Genomic DNA, 20481 nt, shown 5'->3' with positions numbered 1-20481 from the left:
CACTTACATGTCAACTGCGTTTTAGCTGTTTACCATGAACCACAAAATTGCCTTCAGATTCTGCTAATGAGTTTCAGAAGGAAATGGAAGACCAAGAAAAGTTTTAAGAATTATGATGATTACAGAGAAGTAAACGATTCGGAAAGTTAGTAAATTGGACTTTGGAAAGCAGTGGATTTATTGTTTCTTTGTGGTGTGTTTATTCGTTTCAGTAGGTTATTCGTAAAATAGAAAAATAGAAGAATGTAAAAATTGTGTTGAATCAGTGCTTTAGGCCTGATGCCCAGCTGTGCTCTACAGTCCACATAGCCCCGGAAGTGTGACATTAGTTAAAGTGGGACTGGTCTCTGGGTGTTCCTGAAGGTGCTCTGCACCCAGAAGGACACATGGCAAGCCTGATACTTACCTCCAGGCATGAACTGTAGGCTGGGAAGAGGTGTCCACCTACTAACAGAGCATTTTAGGTTCACCCAAGAGGCTCCAATGTATTTGTTTTCCTTCAGACCAAACAGGAAGAAATGGTAGGAGATATCTAGACCCAGGTTTCAACTATTACAGAGTAGGAGTATTTTAAATGTTCTCTGTGAAGAACAAATCACTTCGTTTTGCTGATGGCTTTAATGCAGTGAAAAAAGAGGGAGGAACTGATGCTAATAAAATTGAGCTATCAACAGTGAATGCAAATGGGAAAAATAGAGTTTGGAAGCACAAAATAAAGATCTTTGTTGATCATTTTTTCTAACTTTGGAAGAGCTCCCCTAACATAAAAGAGGACATGGTTCATAGTATCTACTCCTAAAAAATATCTCATTAACAAAATCTTACTCTGCTTGATCTTCCACACCTAAAAACAAATGTCTACTTTGTGGTATTGGCCTATATAAGAAATCTTCAATTTATAATTTTAGCAGTTCATTTGGACTTTATTCTTACTGAGAAGATGTCGTTTCCATTTGGCCACAAGAGATGAAAACGTATCTGGACTTAATGTTCTCTTTGGCACCTATTCTTGGGCTTGTCTCAGTAATGAACTCTGCTGGTTGCCTTACAGCATACATTTCTCTTTTCTTCCTCCCTACCCAAATCTTGATTTTACTCAGCTCCAGCAGTAGATTTTTAAAAAATAATTAATCATCCCTTGACTAATAGTCCTCTAGCAACTGTCATTGGTCTGGAGGTAGACATGAGATCAAAACTGACCCACTCAAACATATAGCCCAGATTTATGGAAAGTTCTCTTTCCCACAGGACATGTTCAGTGAAACATGTTATCACAGTTGCTGTTGAGGATGAAAGCCAGCACAATGATGAAGCTGAGCCAAAAGAATGGCAGAGAATTGTTGCCAACATCCTGGTATACTGGAACCTGCCACACCACTGGACTTCTTCTATAAGCATATATTTCCATGTTATTTATAGCGACTTGAGTCTGATTTTCTGTTACATGCAGCCCAAGGCATCCTGTAATCTCTAAGATTCAGAAGTAATCAACATTTGTTGAGAACCTTCTGTAGGCCAAATGCTGTGTATTCATTATTGGAATAATAAAGGTGAGCAGAGGGGTGCCTGGGTGGCTCAGTAGGTTAAGCGTCTGCTTTCAGCTCAGGTCATGATCTCAAGGTCCTGGATGAGTATCAGGACCCAGCTGAGGGATGGGCCTGTGGCTACAGCAGCCCCTCCTGAAAGCCCAGCAAAGCAGGTGCAGCAGCCCCCAGCCACTGCCTGAGCCCAAAGCACCTGCCGTTCCTGGGAGCTGAGCTCAACATGGCCTGTGAGGACTCTTCTCCAGCGCCTGGCCTCTCCGAGGCTCTGCTGTCTCTCCATGCCTGTCTCTGTGGGGTTGGACCTCCCAGCTTCACAGAGCACTCCCCCAGTTACACACACACACACACACACACACACACGCACATGCATGCGCACACTGGCATGGAGACAGGCCTGCCCTTGGTGTCTTGGAAACATCCCCTAACATTGTCTGCTTCTCCCTCTCCCCATCCCCTGCTCATGCTCTCACTCTCTCTCTCTCTCTCCAATAAATAAATAAATAAATAAATAAAATCTTTTAAAAAAAAGATGAGCAGAGACACAATATTAATGTTTGTTGGATCCACAAACATAAAGTTAAGTTTGCAGTCATGAATCAGGCTTTATCCATGGTGTAGACCAGAAGTCAGTAAACTTTTTCTGTAAAGGGCCAGATAGTAAATATCTTAGGCTCTGTGGGTATATGTTCTATGTTAGGATTACTTCAGTCTGCATTTGTAGTCTGAAAGCAGCAATAGACAACGTGTAAACAAATGGGTATGGGCAATAAAACTGTATTTACAAAAACAGGTGGTGGGCTGGATTTGGCCCAAGGGCTGGAATTTGTTGACCTTTGGTGTTGAAAACAACACCTCGGTAGAGTCTAGCCTTGTGAATAGCTGTATACACCTAAAAGCCTTGATAAGCCACCTTCATTGAGCAGCAGGACATTTATAGTCCAAGAGATAAGATGGAGTTGGACTGGAACCCATCAGCTGTCAGAGATAGAACTCGGGCTTCTGTCTGGGAGGTTAGATGGTTCCACAGGGTCCTGCTATCTCCAGGAGATATTTATGCCTCACTCAGTCTGTAGTGGCTCATGCCGGAACAGCGTAAATGTGTTTCATTGCCTCTCTAGAAGAACAGTACAGTGCATCTGGAGGTAGAGAAAATACCAAGAACCAGCAGAAGGTTCTGCAAAATTGTCAGGGACAGTTTACAAATTCATTTTCCCGATGAGCTAAGAACTACTAATATCCCATTTACAGATGGGTAAACCGAAGTACCAAGTTAAATAACTCAACCAAGTTTGCACAGCTAGTAAGTGGCCCAACTGTGGTTTGTAACCCCACCGTCTGGCTCCAGAGCTCACAGGTCCCTCTGAGGTTTAACTTCTGCAGGGATGTATCTGACCCTTCAGGAGGCCAGAAAAAAAGGGAAGGGTAAACTCTTCACTGCCTCCCTCACACCAGAGAATGTATTAATCAATTCACAAATGATCCTCATTTAATCCCTGTGTCCTCTGCGAAGGATGTACCATTCTGGTAGCTGTGGCACCTGAAACTTCCCAAATAATTTGCCAAGCTGGTAAACATCAGCAGTGAGATTCTCCCGTTCCATGTCGCTTCCCTTTCCTCTATGCCGTGATGTTTATGCCATCAGGGTACCTCTTCAGAACCTGTGGGGAGTCCGCCCCTAGCCTTACTCTCGGAGAAGTGGAGCAAAACAGAAAACATTCCTTCAGCCTGGTCTTTACGGACAGTTCTGACCTCTAAGCTGGGTAACATTATCCAAAGTTGCTCTGACATTTATTGAAGCATCGCTTTTTCTACACAGTGAAAACTGACAAGAGTTCCTCAGGCAGTTCTAGTCTTTATGCTGACTGAAATCCAAGTGCAAGTGTATTATGTTTTGTTCCACACAGCTGGCTCAGCTGAGATGGGCTACCAAGCAAGCCAGAGCTTAGTGTCATCAGGAGACCCCAGATCCCAGCCTGGAAACTGCCGTTCACGTTACGGCTTTGTTTTTATGTGGTTGATTCCATCATTCTAGGACAGGAGAGGGAAGAAAAGAGAAGAAAGGAGAAACAGAAGGGGAAAGTGTATTCAAATTGGCTATTTGGAATCCTGCAGATAAGCTAAATAATCGGTTCAAATGGATTTGAAGTGATTTCAAGAGTTACACATTCAGCCTGGAAGTTAGGGAGACCAGTAAGTGCCAAGCAATAATATCCTCTTAATACTCTACAAATGTTTGATCTGTGGGGCTATTTGTTTTTCCAAATCTTATCACTACCACTAAGCACAAAATTAGTTTGACCTTCTGAAAAGCCTAAAGGCTCACTGTCCCCATAAAACACCAGGAGAACTATTGGAGTGGACTTCTAGTTTGATAAACATTTTGTTTCAATCCTAATGGAATTGCCACAAAGCTTCTTAGTGGATTAACAGAAACTCCCAGCGTGAACATACTGGCTCCCCAATAAAACCTAAACTCTTTTTGAGTCACAGAGAAAGGAAAAAGAAAATCCAGCTCTGCTTTAAATGAATTTAAAACCTGGGAGGTTTTCCTACCAAAGAACTTAAGAATTTCCATATATACAGCTCTTTCCTCCAAGTAAGAATTACTGGGAGGGCTCACCTTGGGAAAGGGCCACACATACCTGATATTTGGGGGCATTTCCAACATTGGATTATCCAAATGAATAAACATACTTGCCAGACCATATTTTTTTTTGTTTGAAATAATAGGGTCACCATAGTCATAAGTAAAATTGTCACCTATGTAGAATATGTGTGTATTCTCTCTCTCTCATCTTTGACTCCTCTCCAAATTCCCCTTTCAGTACCCTTTTCCCTTCCTTGCGTTCTGCTCTAGCCAGAATTGGTATAGAGGACATGCCCCCCAGCTAGCGTGGGTTAATTGGCACTCACATCCAGGAAACTACCACTCCTTTTTACTATAAGTTGAAGAAACAAAGACCTATAAAGCCCACATTGTTCTTGGGGTAGGATGTTGGGACTGGGAGGGTGAGTGAAGAGGACTTGCCCTCCGAAGGTAGGTCAGTTCATTAGGGAAGTTCTAATTAAGCAAATACCAACTGTATTCTTGGGAAAATAGGCATTTTATTTCTAAGGAAATAATACAAGTGAAAACTTCACAGAAATGTCACCTCTGACATTTTAGATTTCAGGCATATGACCATTTTATATCAACAGTTTATATGAATGTTTATGTATTAATAGGAATTAGGGTTTAACTGATTTAAATCTGTAATATTAGGCTGACATGCATTGACTAATTTTTCTTTTTTTTAAGATTTATTTATTTTAGAGAGTGCTTGAGCAGGGGGGGAGGGGCAGAAGGAGAGGGAGAGAGAGAGAAGCAGACTCCCAGCTGAGCGCACAGCCCAATGCAGGGCTCAATCCCAGGACCCTGAGATCAGGGCCTGAGCCGAAATTGAGTCAGTCTCTTAACCGACTGAGCCACCTAGGCACCCCACATTTACTAATAATTCGTAAACATTCCATGCAAATGTCTAAAATTAATGAAACTTGTATATATGTATATATGTATATATATAGAAACACATTTTCAAAAGTGTTTAAACTCACTAGGATCTGAAAAGGGTATCAATGTCTGCAATATTTTTTATATCATAAATCCTCAATCCAATTAAAGAAATATTTAATATTTTCTTGTACATTTTCATTATAGATGTAATATATTCATTATAGAAAATTAGAAAATACATGTAATTTTAACTTTAAAAACTCACCCTCTTCCCAGAGACAATTTCTGCTTGTTGAATTTCCTTTCTGTCACATGACTATACGTAGCTGCAAGGGAGCTTGGATATGTCACTGGGAAATGTATTCTTCTGGGTTGCCATGTAACCAACTCACATTTGGGGTTTGTACTGGCATAAAAGAGTAGAGGGAATGTTGGGAAACAACCAGCAATCTGAAAAAAATGGGTGTAATTAAGAATTATTAATTAGATTTGTTTATTACTCAGCACAGATCTCATCTTCCTTTTCATGGAATCTGAAAGCAATTGTCAGAGGTGAATTTCAATGAAGCAAACATCATGGTATCTCTTACTGCAATTCAATATAATAAAGTTAGCTTTGGTTTAAAAAAAATAGTGCATAAAGAAAACAATATTTGTATTCATCTCAGTGAATTTTGAAGAAATGCTGACTTGACATCCCTTGTACTATGTACTGCTACTGGTAACTAGAAAAACTGTTGGAAGTGGGTTTTTTTGTAATCACCTTTAGCTATGAAAATATGAGTTCCCATAAGCACCACCTAAAGAGGTAAAATGGGAAAAGTCAAGTACTGACAGCTGTCTTTGGTGAGCATATAAGTCCTTCCTTACTGCATTTAAAATAATTTAGTTTACACAAATTCAGTTTATAGACATTTTAGAATAAATGTCAGCTCTATGTTTATAAAAATTTAAACTAGTGTGTGCCTGTATTCAGTAGCAGAAGTAGTCTTCAAGAATTTTTCAAGGGCAGCATGTTCTCTTTAAGTTATCTTTTTTGGTGTATGACTGCCCCATTTCCTCCCATCAAGATAATCCTTGCAATGTCAGAGCAATAATCTTTAAAAGCCCTGTAATTTATCCATGTTTTTTTCTTTTTTGCTACGCGAATTCTATCTCTACCCCTTCTTTTTCTGAATGATTTACCATATTGGTATCAGGACTTTCTGCAGTTTTTGATACTCAAGAAAGGTATCCTTTGGATTTCAGATTAGCAAAACACATCCTTGTTCCTCATTGGGCCAGGAAATCGAGACAATAGTTATTAATATTTAGTTATTCCAAGACATTCCAAGACTTGGTTTGCTCATTACATATGAGATCAGTTTCTGCAATAATTTTCAGACTATAGTTAGTAAACAGTTGTTCGTCTGTTTACATGGCTTTGTGAGATCTCCTGGTATATTCCTATGAGCTGAGTGTTTTATTACCAGGAAGTGCTTGGCGTCATTTGCAGACATGAAGATTCCACAATGCCCTCTATCCTTGGGACAGTTTCTAAACACATTAGATTGGCACAATTCACAAGATTTCTTTGTCTAGACAAGTGTAGTTTCAATCCTGTTCTTCATTACTTTCTCTGAAGTAGCTTTCTATCTGGACCGAACTTTTCCCCAATTCTCACATGGTCTTGATTCTTTTTAGTAGTCTTTGATTTGAAAGCAAATCAAAAGCTATATAAAGTTTATTAGGACCAGAGGGGTGTTTGTTGAAGAACAGCCCCATTGAGGAATGTTTGACTTTGTGATAAGAGGCTACTTGGACAGATGGCTTTTGGTGGGAGAAGTCAGACAGAAGCAACCCTTCATGTTTATTGAGGTTTACCTTTGAGTGTGCTTAGCATGGTTTTGCACAACTAGGAAAAAAATAGCAGTTATTGATAAGTGCAGTGTCCTTTCTGAGCAAAAATATGTTAACAGAATAAGAATCAAGAGGAATCTTGGGGAAGAGTGCAGATTTTGAAATCTAAAATGCTGCACCTGGGGCGCCTGGGTGGCTCAGTCGGTTGAGCGTCTGCCTTCGGCTCTGGTCATGATCCCGGGGTCCTGGGATCGAGTCCCGCGTCGGGCTCCCTGCTCGGCGGGAAGCCTGCTTCTCCCTCTCCCACTCCCCCTGCTTGTGTTCCCTCTCCCGCTGTCTGTCTCTCTGTCAAATAAATAAATAAACTCTTTCAGAAAAATAAAATGCTGGACCTGAATCCTGATGGCAACACTTACTAACCCTGTGACCCATAGCAAGTTTCCTACCTGAGATTCCATTTTCTTATTCCTAAAATGGGAATCGTAACGTCTTTCTCATAGGATGCTGCCGATGCTTAATGTGTAAAACAGAGCGGCTGTGGTTATCGTGGCTGTGTTGTGCTGTTGAGGTTTTAAAAATAGATTCTGCACACTGAAGCGACAACCAAAATGAAAAACGTATTTTTATAATCAGAATACAGAAAGGAGATCTGATCACCCCTGGATTTTCCTTAGGCAATTATGAGCTAGCCCCAGCCCAGTGTTGATGGCATTGCCTCTGGGTGCGAATGAAAGATGGGAATGCTGGGAGCTCTGCAACCCTTGGCATCAGGCTGCTGTGACATTATTTTGCCTGTGTATATTATTTCAGTCATTTTTGTCTCATTGTTTCTGGTTTAACAATACTTTTCATCAGTCACTGTGGTTTTGCTCTCTCAAAGGAATATCAAACTCTAGTTCTAGAGAAGGATTTAGAGTGCAGGCCTTGCAGCAGGAGCTGAAGCAGAACCTGATAGCAACATTTTTTTCTAAAGAGTCTATTTATTTATTTGTCAGCACACACAAGCAGGGGGGAGCGGCAGGCAGAGGGAGAAGCAGACTTCCCGCTGAGCAGGGAGCCCGATGCGGGACTCCATCCCAGGACCCTGGGATCATGACCTGAGCCCAAGGCAGACACTTAACCGACTGAGCCACCCAGGCATCCCGATAGCAACATTTTTGTAAGTGGACAATACTGAAAAGACCTAATATTTACTGAGTTCTTATATTTGTTGTAAAATAGTTTTGGCTGTGGGTGACAGAGACATGTTATAATAACAGCTTAAGTAAGATGGAAATATATTGTCCTTTAGTAGAAAAGCCTGGGTTGGTTGGCAGCTTTGTGATACTGTTCTGGTGGCTCCATTATAGAATGGGTCTGGGCACCTTGTCTTTTTTGTTGTTCCACCGCCTTGACGGTTTAGCAAGTACTATATCGTGGCCCAGAGCATAGGGCTCTGAAGGCAGACTGCCTGGGTTCAAATCCTGGCCTTGTCGCTTTTATATCTGAGACTTTAAGAAAATTACATAACTTCTCAGTGCCTCAAAATACTCCTGTAAAAAAGAATCATAGGGATTGTTGAAGGCATCAAGGGATCAAAGATGCTTGGTGAACTGTTATTTATAGCTTCCTCTTCCAGGCAGCTATTTGCTTCCATTCCAAAATTCTTGTCTTCTTCGGTGCAAAATAATGTTCAGTACAATTGAGTCTAGACAGGGTAACAAAAGAAAAAGAATGCCACACAAATGTGACAGGGATTTTAATGAAAGCAATTCCTGATTTGAAAGGAGTATGTCTATGCAATGATAAAGCAGGCAGTCTTTGTAATGCATTGAACATTTTTGATGATGGGATGGAAAAAAATGAATTCAGTGTCTCGTAGGATATAGCAGGGAAAAGATTCTATCATTTAACTACAGCTGAGATAGTTTATCTCTTCAGTCTTTAAGATTTCAATTACATATGGGTCATCAATTTGCATGTTAATATCAGCACATCTGTGTAGCAACAAGGAACTCTAAGGAATAAACTAATATTTTAAAACACAAGAGCATCCTGAGTTCATCTCAAAAAAAGAATTGGTGTTAGCTGGTATTAAATGTCTTCAACTTTTTTTTTATTTTTATTTTTCATCAGGTTTTAACTGTTGATTTGGGTCCCTATTTATCTCTACTACACTTTTCCATCCATCTCCCACACTCTTTGATTCTCTCCAGACAAGAACAAATGGAGTAATTGGTTAGATTTTTGATATTGGCACGAATCAAAATGGTTTTTCTTTCTGAACAACAGTGTAGGAATGAAGTTAAGGAAGACAGAGAAAGTTTGGGAAGTTCTTAATGAATAATGAGAACAGTTTTTGTAGTTTTCTCAGGCTGGAATTACTTTTTCAGAGTGTGTTTGATCTCAGTTTTAGCCAATTTTAATTTGACTTTATTCTCAGTAGACCCAACATTGTACATATTTTTCTCTTCTCATTCTCCTTTTAATAATGATGGCTTCATATTGTAAAGCCCTTTATAATTTACAGAACACCCTGCCATACTTTATAGCCCCTGACTCCTGTAAACAGCCTTGGAGGAAGATATGAAAGACATCATTATCTTTATTTTGAAGTTGAAGTAACTGAGACCCAGAGAGGTTAACTTGAATGCCCAGTGCCATCTAGTTAGCAGCACGGCTGAGTTTTCCTTCCTTCCCTTCACTCTTTACCTTTTTTTTTCTCCTTCCTTTCCTCCATCTTCCTCTTCCTCTAGCACTTGCTAGCTTGTGCTTATGCTTTCTTTTATCCATTCAATCAAATGGTATCTGTTATGTTCCAGGCACTAGGTTATGTGCTATAAGATGCGTAGCTAAACACAACAGATATAGTCTTGCCCTCACGGAGATTATAGAGGAATTGGCAAGACAAACATTAAACCAGTAAAAACAGCCAAATGTACAATTAAAAATTACAGTAAGTAAAAAAAAAAATTACAGTAAGTGCTATAAGGAAAAAGAACACGGTTCTGTGAGTGAGAATAAGATGGGTATCTGCTGTAGATTTGGTGGTCAGAGAAAGCCTCTTTGGGGAAGCAGCAGTAAAACCAAAATAAAAAGGGTACAGGGAAGTCAGATGAAGCAGCCAGATGAAGAACTAGGCTGGACTTATCAGGATGGGCTAAGTGATGCTACAGTAACAGCCCCAAACTCTTAGTGGCTTAAAACCATGAAGGTTTACTTCTCATTCGTGCTGCCTGTCCATAACAAAACAGCTGAGTACTCTCTTTTGTAGCATCCTCAGACCAGGACTCAGACAAAGAGTAGACACTATTTGGGACATTGCCATTCTCCAGTGCATGTGGTAAACTATGCACTCGCTTTTAAAGCTTTTACCTGGAATCACATCCCACATTTCAGGGACCAGTGTTAGTCACAGGACCACGTTTAATGTCAAGAGACAGGGCTGTGCGGTCTGACTCGTTCCACTTTCCCAGCCTCCCTTGCAGCTAGAGGTGGTGATAGGACACTGTCCGATCAGGGGAACCTAAGGAGAACTCTGATGGGGGGGAATTCCCAGTGAATTTTCATTTTTCTGTCAAGAGACAGGTACAGCTGACACAGCTTGCCCCTTCCTCCTGTCTTAAACACGGATGCTCTTCTGGAGCCGGCTGGCCAGTTTGCATAAGAACGATAAGCCACAACTTGAAGATAGGGGACCTTCAGGATGAAAGGATCCTGAGTCCCTCAATGACCTGATTTGCAGCTGAACTAATGTAAGAACTGCCTAATTCTGGATTTCTTGTTATGTGGGTAAAAAATGAAGCCTATTTTTAAGCCTGTTACTTGGAACCAGAAGCATTTCTAGCCTATGTGGGTGCGGGAGATGAACTGATACTGTGCTTGAAGCCCAGAAAGTCATCTTCCTCAGATACATTTCTCAGACTGGGTCAGCCAATATAGGAACCAAATAAGGCCTACCTTGCTTTGTTAGTAAAGCAGAGGGATAGTAAAGCAGAGGGAAAAGACATCTCCCATCCTATTCCTCTCTCCAGGTTCCCAGTACTCCCTTTCTCCTTGATACCAATTCTCCACTTGCATACTTTTTTTCCTAGTTCCAGTTGCCCTCCCTCTAACCTTTCTCCTCTTGAGTGTCTGAAAATGGCTGTGTCCATTTCATGTAAATTATCCTAGGCATGATTAAATTAGGTCAATTTCTAAGCGATCTGAAAAATCAGGCCGTTTAGTATTTTGTGCCAGCCTGTGGAATTCTTTCCATCCTTTCCCACAATCTCAGAGAGAGCTCCCAGGATATGTGGGACAATTAGCACCAATTGCCTTAAAAATGTGCTGACTAGTGTGTTGGGACCTTTAAATTCCTGCTTCCTCATGGCCTGATTTACATGGGGCCCCAGGTCTTTTCAGACTCTAGAACTGAACTAGATGAAACCTGATTGCTAAATAGAGTCCTGTCAGTGGAGCACAAAGAAAGATGCAATGAAAATGTTTCACTGTGGGGCACCTGGGTGGCTCAGTCGGTTAAGCGTCGCCTTCAGCTCAAGTCATGATCCCAGCGTCCTGGGATCAAGTGCTGTGTGAGGCTCCCTGCTCAGCGTGGGGGTCTGCTTCTCCCTCTCCTTCTCCCTCTGTTCCTACCCCCCACTTGTGTGCTCTCTCTCTCTCTTTCAAATAAATAAATAAATCTTAAGAAAATGTTTCAGTTTATGGCCATAATTTCTCCAAGTGGTCTCACCCACTCTAAGGACCTACTAAGTGATTAAGGAACTGGTAAGTTGAAGGGATTCAGGCACCTGCTCATGGAATTTTTTTTCCACACGAGAATTTGCCTCTGGAATGTCCTGGAATACCCCTATTTTCTCCATTTATTACTGTTCAGCCCAGCAGCCTATTCAGATAGGACTGCTACTCATGATTGCTATCTTTGTTCTACCCATTTTAATTACCTTGTTTCTTTGTCATTGTTGCATGCATTGTTGTAGATTTCCAATAAGTAGTGTTTTGTGTCTCTTGTGCCCTGAGGTGTTCAAACATCTGTTGTGATTTTCCAGATAATACAATGGTGGTTTTCAAATGAGAACTCATTCTGTTATTTTAAAGCTTCTGCAAGTTTTCAAAAGTAAATTGTGTGGAGCTTTTCTTACTTTCAATTTCGTAAGCCAGTTGTTCATGAAAAAAAGGACATAAGGGTACTTTGTAAGCTCTAAATCAGGAATTAGGAAACTTTGTTGTGGGTTATTGTTTGTGTTCTGGTAGATAAGAATGAGGACCTAAGAGCACTCTATATCTGCCTGTTGTAACACAGGAATCATCTTGTGTGGTTTGTCCTCTTCTTGACTAACATGAGGCTAATGGGAATTTCTTAACAGATACCCTGTTTTGACTCATTCTTGTCTCTGAATACCAGAATGCCTGGCATACAATAGACACTCGAGAAATGTTCATTGGATGAATGGAGGATACAATTAATCAAAGGTTTTAGAAACCTTACTCCTCCCTTTTTAAATTCCCATTTAGAAATCTCTCATTAGGCTAGGAATTAGAAGACCTAGTTTCTGGTTTTATGTATACTGCTCACTATCTTTAACGTGAATGATGTAATACTTCACAAGTTATTTTGAAGACCCCAAAGAGTTAATAAATAGTTTATAACATTTAAGTACCTTATACTCTAGCACAGAATTGGGTCATGAGCAGTATATTCAAGAAACTAAAGTCATCATTCCTGCTTTGGGGGAGATGCTAGTCTAGTCTGGTATAACAAAGGTCAGTACCACAAATGTAAAAGGAAATGATATGAGATGTGTGGAATGATTCTGGGATGTTTGTTTTTTCTGGAACATAGAAATGTTGTGTTCAAGAAGGGACTGGAGGGGTGCCTAGGTGGCTCAGTTGGTTAAGTGTCTGACTCTTGATTTTGGCTCAGGTCATGATCTCAGGGTCATGAGCTCGAGCCCTGCTTCAGGCTCTGCGCTCAGCATGGAGTCTGCTGGAGATTCTCACTCTCTCCCTCTCTCTGCCCCTCCCCCTGCTCATGTGCAAGATCTCTCTCTCTCAAATAAATCTTTTTTTTTTTTTTTAAAGGGACTGGAAATGGATAACATAAAGGAACAGCATGTCTCTGAAACGTTTAAGTGGAGATGAACCTATCTTTTAGAGTAGTGTCTTCCAAATTTGGCAGTATATTAGAATAAATAGTCACACTTTAAAAAAAAATGCCATCAGAGTCTGGTAGGGAGAAGGGTGAGACTCGAGAATCACTATTTTTTAAAATCTTCCCAGGTGATTCCAGCCTATAGCCAGATTTGAGCCCAAATGTTCCAAAGCTATGCTTCTCAAACTCTGATCACCTGGAGATTTTGTGAATATGCAGAGTCTGATCCAGTAGGTCTGAGGTGGGGCTGAGATTCTTCATTCCCAATAAGTTCCCTGATGCTGGTGTCGCATCACTTTGAATAGCTTGTTTCTAATGTGTTTATTTAAAAAAATTACATGTCAGGTAGTAAAAGAAGGGACATGTAACTAGCATTTACTTACTATATGCCAGGCACCATGCTGGTACCTTTACATATATCATCTTGTTTAATCTTAAAAACAATCAGGTAAGGGGGCGCCTGGGTGGCTCAGTGGTTAAGCGACTGCCTTCGGCTCAGGTCATGATCCCGGAGTGCCAGGATCGAGTCCCACGTCGGGCTCCCTGCTCAGCGGGGAGTCTGCTTCTCCCTCTGACCCTACCCCCTCTTGGGCTCTCTCTATCTCACTCTCTCTCTCTTTCAAATAAATAAAATAAAATCTTTAAAAAAAAATCATGTAAGAACATTATTACCCCCATTTTATTTTATTTTATTTTTAAAGATTTTATTTATTTGACAGACGCAGCGAGAGAGGGAACACAAGCAGGGGGAGTGGGAGAGGGAGAAGCAGGCTTCCTGCTGAGCAGAGAGCCTGACGTGGGGCTTGATCCCAGGACCCTGAGATCATGACCTGAGCCGAAGGCAGACGCTTAACAACTGAGCCACCCAGGTGCCCCAATTACCCCCATTTTAGAAATCAAGAAGCCAAGGTGTAGTGGGTGAATCTTTGCCTCAGGTTGCACAGCTAATTCATGACAGAACCTAGATTCAAACCGAGGCATATCTGACAGCAAAAGCCAGAGGTCGGTGGAGGTTGTTAGAAAACCTCAAATGCTAAGCACAGTGTTGAGATCTGAAATGGCGGGACATGTCGGAAAACTCTCTATGGGATCACTTAAGGGAAGTATCAACGTTGCCAAGCTTGATTTCACACTTTTGCTTCACGTAGTTTATCTAGACAGGTAAGGAACATGGTATTGTGAGAGCTGCCAGGTGGGTTGTGCTCCAGTGTTAGGGTGTTAAAGACCTACTTGGAGAAGTTAAGATAGAATGGCAGGAAGTACCAAGAGCAAAATCGTAGTGCTAGTGGAAGATGTCAAAATTCAAATGCTAAGACATAAGCGCTATGTTTTTCAACTACTGATATCAAAGGATTGTTGATTCAAGAGAGAGAAATTGTGTTTTCTGAAAGTATCTGGCTCTGACTACCTGATTCTTTCAAATCCTCTTCCAAATGAAAATACCGCTTCAACGAAGAGAGCTCCTCTCCTGTTTTCTTTTTTTGTTAAGTGATTTTTTCCCCCCTTTTTCCTTCCAGGAAGCTGAAAAATGAACTCTTAGAAGCAAAACGTAGAAGTGGGAAGACTCAACAACAAACCAACAGAGTCTGCGTTCACTGCCAGAGAAACCTGGGCTTAATATTTGACCGAGGAGAGCCGTGCCCGGCCTGCTCCCTGAGAGTGTGCAGCGAGTGTCGGGTCTCAGGCCTTGATGGCGGCTGGAAGTGCACTATCTGTGCCAAAGTCACGTGAGTTGCTTGCCCTGGTGTGCAAAGCCAGATCTGATGACTGAAGGGCTTGGTGTGGGGAAAGAAAAAAAGAAAGGAGTGTTTAAAATTTAAGGATAGAGAGTAGAATTCAAATCTAGCCCAACCCAGGCTCAGCAATGCCTTTGTAGAATTCTGGGGCTGGGGGCTGGGCGGGGGTGGCGGTGGTGAGCATGAGCAAGCAAACACGAGCAAAATAGAGACAGAGAGTGGTCTTTTTAGTTTTGAAAACTATAAAGCAGTAAATTTGGAAGCTTCACAGAATGAGGTCTCCTACATTTGAAAACCACCCATGAGCTTTCTTCACTTCTAGCCCCACCGGACTCCACGTGCCTTCTCAGAAGCACAGGCAACTCCCCAAGGCCATCCTTAGAGGTTTGGGGTCACTGGCAAGATGAGTATGAAATATCCAGCCTGCTCTCCTTAGCAGCTGAAGGGCAAAATTTTTCTGCATCTATTGAAATGATCATATGGTTTTTATCTTTTATCTATGTGACGTATCATGTTGATTGATTGACTTGAGAATATTGAACCACCCTTGCATCCCAGGAATAAATCCCAGTTAATTATGGTGAATGAGTTCTTTAATGTATTGTTGGATTCAGCTTGTTAGTATTTTGTTGAGGATTTTTGCATCTATGCTCATCAGATATATTGGCCTGTGGTGTTCTCTCTCTCTCTCTCCCTCTCCCTCCTCTCTCTCTCTTTTAGTATCTTTATCTTGTTTTGGTACCAGGGTAAAGCTGGCCTCATAGGATGAATCTGGAAGGTTTCCTTCCTCTACTATTTTTTGAGTACTTTGAGAAGAATAGGTATTAACTCTTCTTAATGTCTGTGAAGCCATCTGGTCCTGGACTCTTGCTTATTGGGAGTTTTTTGATTACTCTTTCAATTACAGTTGCTGATAATCTGTTCAAATTTTTTGTTTCTTCCTGATTTAGTTTTGGGGAGTTATATGTTTCTATGAATTTATCCATTTCTCCTAGATTGTCCAGTTTGTTGGCATATAATTTTCCATAATATTCTCTTATAATCCTTTTGTATTTCTGTCATGTTGGTTGTTCTCTTCTTTCATTTCTGACTTTGTTTATTTGACTTCTCTTTCTCTCTCTCGATGAGTCTGGCTAGAGGTTTATTGTATTTATTGCTCTTTTCAAAATAACCAGCTCCTGGTTTCATTGATCTGTTCTATTGTTTTTTAGTTCCTATTTCATTTATTTCTGCTCTAATCTTTGTTATTTCCTTCCTTCTGCTGGTTTGGGGTTTTGTTTGTTCTTTTCTAGCTCCTTTAGGTGTAAAGTTATGTGGTTTATTTGAGAGTTTTCTTGCTTCATGAGGTAGGCCTACATTGCTATAAACTTCCCTCATTGAACAGCTTTTGCTGCATCCCAAAGATTTTGGAACATTGTGTTTTCATATTCATTTGTCTTCATGTATCTTTTAATTTTCTCTTTGATTTCTTGGTTGACCCATTCATTGCTTAGTAGCTTGTCATTTAATCTCCATGTATTTGTGGTCTTTCCAGATTTTTTCTTGTGGTTGATTTCTAGGTGCATATTGTTGTGGTCAGTAAAGATGCATGGTATGACTTCCGTTTTTTTTGAATTTGTTGAGACTTGTTCTGTGGCTTAATATGTGGTCTGTTCTGGAGAATGTTCCATGTGCACATGAAAAGGATATGTATTCTGATTTAGGATGGAATTTCTGAATATATCTGTTAAATCTATCTGGTCCAGTGTGTCATTCAAAGCCACTGTTTCGTTGTTGATTTTCTGTTCGGATGATCTGTCCACTGATGTGAGTAGAGCATTAAAGTTTCCTACTATAATTGTGTTACTATTGATTAGTTCCTTTATGTTTGTTATTAACTGTTTTATGTATTTTGGGTGATGCCATGTTGGGAGCATAAATATTTACGATTGTTACATCTTCTTGTTGGACTTTCTCCCTTATTATTCATATAGAGTCCTTCTTTGTCTCTTGTTACAGTCTTTGTCATAAAGTCTATTTTCTCTGATGTAAGTATTGCCACCTTGGCTTTCTTTTCACTTCCACTTGCATGATAAATGCCTTTCTACCCCTTCAATTTCAATCTGCCTGTGTCTTTAGGTTTGAAATCTGTCTCTTGTATGCAGCATATAGATGGGTCTTCCTTTTTTATCAATTCTGTCACCCTATATCTTTTGATTGGAGTGTTTAGTCCACTTACATTCAAAGTAATTATTGATAGGTATGTATTTATTGCCACTTTGTTACCTGGTTGTTTTTGGCATTCTTTGTTCCTTTTTTTTTTTTTCTCTATTCTCTCACGGTTTGCTGGGTTTCTTTAGTGATATACTTGGGATTCCTTTCTCATTTTTTGCATATGTATTACTAGTTTTTGATTTGTGGTTACCATTAGGTTTGTATATAACATCTTATGCTTATAGCAGTCTGTATTAAGTTGATGGTCACTCAGGGTTGAACCCATTCTTTGCCCCCCACCCCAGTATTTTAAGTATGTATTGTCATACTTGACATTCTATTATTTTGTGATTCCCTTGACTGATTTTTATAGATATGCTTAATTTTACTGCTGTTGCACTTCCTACTTTTCCTACTCCTGCTTATGGTCTTTCTTTTCCAGTCAGGGTCTCCTTTAACATTTCTTGTAGGGCTGGTTTAGTGGTCATGAATTCCTTTAATTTTTGTTTGTCTCAGATACTCTTTATCTCTCCTCCTATTTTGAATGATATAGCCTTGCTGGATAGAGTGTTCTTGGCTGCAGGTTTTTTTTTTTTCTTTTTCCATTCACCACTTTGACTATATCATGCCACTCCCTTCTGGCCTACAATGTTGCTGCTAAAAAAATCAGCTGATAGCCTTATGGGGTTTCCCTTTTATGTAACTATTTTGTTTTCTCTTGCTGCTTTTAAAATTCTCTCTTTATCATTACTTTGTGCCATTTTAATTACTGCATGTCTTGGTGTGGACTTCCTTGGGTTGATTTTGTTGTGGGCTCTCTCTCCCTCCTGGATCTGGAATTTTGTTTTGTTCCCCAGATTTGGAAGTTTTCAGCTCTTATTTCTTCAAATAAATTTTCTGTCCCCTTTTCTGTCTCTTCTCCTTCTGGGGTCCCTATAATGTGAATGTTATTGTGCTTAATGGTGTCACTGAGTTCCCTAAGTCTGTTTTTCATTTTTTATTGGTTTTTTTTTTTTCCTCTCTCCTGTTCAGCTTGATTGCTTTCTACTACTCTGTCCTCCATTCTTCTGCTTCCTCTAGTATACTGTTCCCTCTAGTGTATTTTTAACTTCACTTATTGGATTCTTCATCTCTGATGGGTTCTTTTTTTTTTAAATTTTTTATTGTTATGTTAATCACCATACATTACATCATTAGTTTTTGATGTAGTGTTCCATGATTCATTGTTTGTGTATAACACCCAGTGCTCCATGCAGAACGTGCCCTCTTTAATACCCATCACCAGGCTAACCCATCGTCCCACTCCCCTCCCCTCTAGAACCCTCATTTTGTTTTTCAGAGTGATGGGTTCTTTTTTTGTTTTCTATCGGTTTGTTAAGAATCTCACTATGGCCCTCCACTCTCTCAAATCCAGTGAGGATCTTTATGACCATTACTTTAAATTCTCTATCAGGCATATTATTTATCTCCATTTCATTAAGCTCTCTTGCTATGATTTTGCCCTGTTCTCTCATTTGGGACCATCCTCTGTCTCCTCATTTTGTCTAACTCTCTATGTCTCTTTCTGTGTTAGGAAAGTCAGCTACATCTCCTGTTGTTGGTTTTTTTTTAAGTAGTCTCCATGCCCAAGGCGGGGCTTGAACTCATAACCCCAAAGATCAAAAGTCACATGCTCTACCAACTGAGCCAGCTGGGCACCCCTACATCTCCTGCTCTTGAAAGTAATAGCCTTAGGAAGAAGAAATCCTCTCGTACCCTGCCGTGTAATGTCCCCTGTTCACCAGAACCTGGTGTTTCAGGGTTGTCTCCTATGTGGGGAGTACACCCTACTGTTGCAGCTGAGCCGCTTTTGCCTTCAGTCAAGTTGTTTGCAATGGCACTCATTGCCTGTTGTGGGCAGGGTTTGGTCCCTGTGGTGTTAGTGGGTCAGTCTGGGGCCATCTTGGGCTTGAAGTAAGTCAGACCAGGCATTTGTCAGAAGTGCAGTAGCCCTGAAGTGCAGGGCACTCTCCCTGTGTTGTCTCCCTTGCTTTTGGTGGCGAGCAGGCTCTACAGTCAGACCAGGTGTCTGCCCCCAGCCCACTGTTGGGGCTGCAGTGGGACTGGTGTGTGTGGTTATCTTCCCCTCTCCCTGGCGCAGGAGTCACTTGGGAGTGGCGCTGGCCTCTGTTGAGGCTGCTGGCACAGTGCCAGGCTTACGGCACTGCTTTGGATGGGCTCTGGTCAAAAGCTTATCACAGGGGGCAGGTTCATAGGAGAATGAAAGGGCGTGGCACACTGTTAGCAAGTTGGTTCTTGTAGGTGTCCGTGTGTCTAGGTTGGTGGGGGGGAGAGGGAAATGGTGCCTACCAACCCTTTTGTTCTTGAAGAAGTCTCCCAGTGATCCCTGCCCTTCCAGCACGTTGCTCTGAGATTAAGAAACAAATCTCCCTCCCGTATATCCCCAGGCATTTTTCAAACTGCTGCTTCTGTGCTGTATCTCAGTGGGGCTCTTGGTGGTGCTGTCTCTTTAAGGATGGGGACTCAGTTTCCTTTTGCCCCCCTGGCTGTCCCAGAGCCAAGCCCTCTGAGTCTTAAAGTCCCAGGTGTTAAGCCCCGCCAATTCTGAGAACTCACAAAATTAGGTCCCTCTGGTTTTCACAGCCGAATATTATGGGGATTTGTCTTCCTGGTGCAGGTCCTCCATGCCTGGGGTGCCTGGAGTGGGGATCTCCTCTTCTGTCTGTCTCCCCTCTCCACGCCCTTGGTATCCCTCTCTCCCAGGGACAGTCCTGTGGGTCCGTTTACCTCCCAACTGCCTCTCCGCCCTTCCTACCCTCTTTGATGTGTCCTCTTATCTACGTTTAGCTGTGGAGAGTCTGTTCTGCCCGTCTTTGGGTCATTCTCTGGGTTACATACACTAATGCGGGTGTTAGCTACTTGTATCTGTGGGACAAGGTGAGCTTAGGGTCCTCCTGAGGAGTTCCCCAGAAGTCCAAAATCTGTATTCATTTCCTAAGTGGACTTTAATCATCTGCAAATTAGGATGCAAAAGTAATTTGGATATCTTCTTATTTTCCCATGAAATCAATTTCCATTGGCTATTTCTCCATCTACCTGTTTGGAAAAACTATCGATAATGTACTTTGCTTTCTGGTGAAAAGTAACATGATACATCTGTGAGTCAAGTAAGTAATGTACAAGTTGCTGTTTTCAATCCTGGGCACTTCTTAGAAAGCTTGCCTGAGTGTGTCATAATAGCTTTCTCCGATTCTACTCCCCTTAATTTGGCATTTCAGAGTTGGATATGAAGGCTCTTCCGGTAGAGTCAGAGAATAAGTCACCAAGGAAATAATAAATTAATGGGCAGAATTTCCTCAATTTTAGTTTTGTTTCTACACAGTTTTGCAGGAGCATTTCTCCCTCTCAGTTGTTAGTGACCACTAGAAGGCAACAAATCAAATTTAAAAATCAATGAGAAGCAAAGAAATAGAAATAGAAAAACTTGGATAGAGACTAACATCCTTGTTTTTTTTTTTTTTTTTGACACATATACAGATGGCCTTT

At 41.0% G+C, this 20481-nt stretch overlaps 1 protein-coding gene across 2 annotated transcripts in view; it reads left to right on the top strand.

The window, feature by feature from the left end:
- SYTL5 (synaptotagmin like 5) overlaps positions 1–20481 on the top strand; it is a 104057-nt gene that overhangs the window by 3135 nt on the left and 80441 nt on the right. For both annotated transcript variants that reach the window (XM_021681674.1, XM_021681664.1), the window contains exon 2: positions 14524–14733. In XM_021681674.1, coding sequence (XP_021537349.1) covers positions 14524–14733 — 210 coding nt within the window. The remainder of the gene's footprint in view (positions 1–14523; positions 14734–20481) is intronic.

The sequence above is a fragment of the Neomonachus schauinslandi genome, chromosome X (assembly GCF_002201575.2).
Source record: "Neomonachus schauinslandi chromosome X, ASM220157v2, whole genome shotgun sequence".
NCBI lineage: Eukaryota > Metazoa > Chordata > Mammalia > Carnivora > Phocidae > Neomonachus > Neomonachus schauinslandi.
This window is presented reverse-complemented; position numbering and strand designations above follow the sequence as displayed.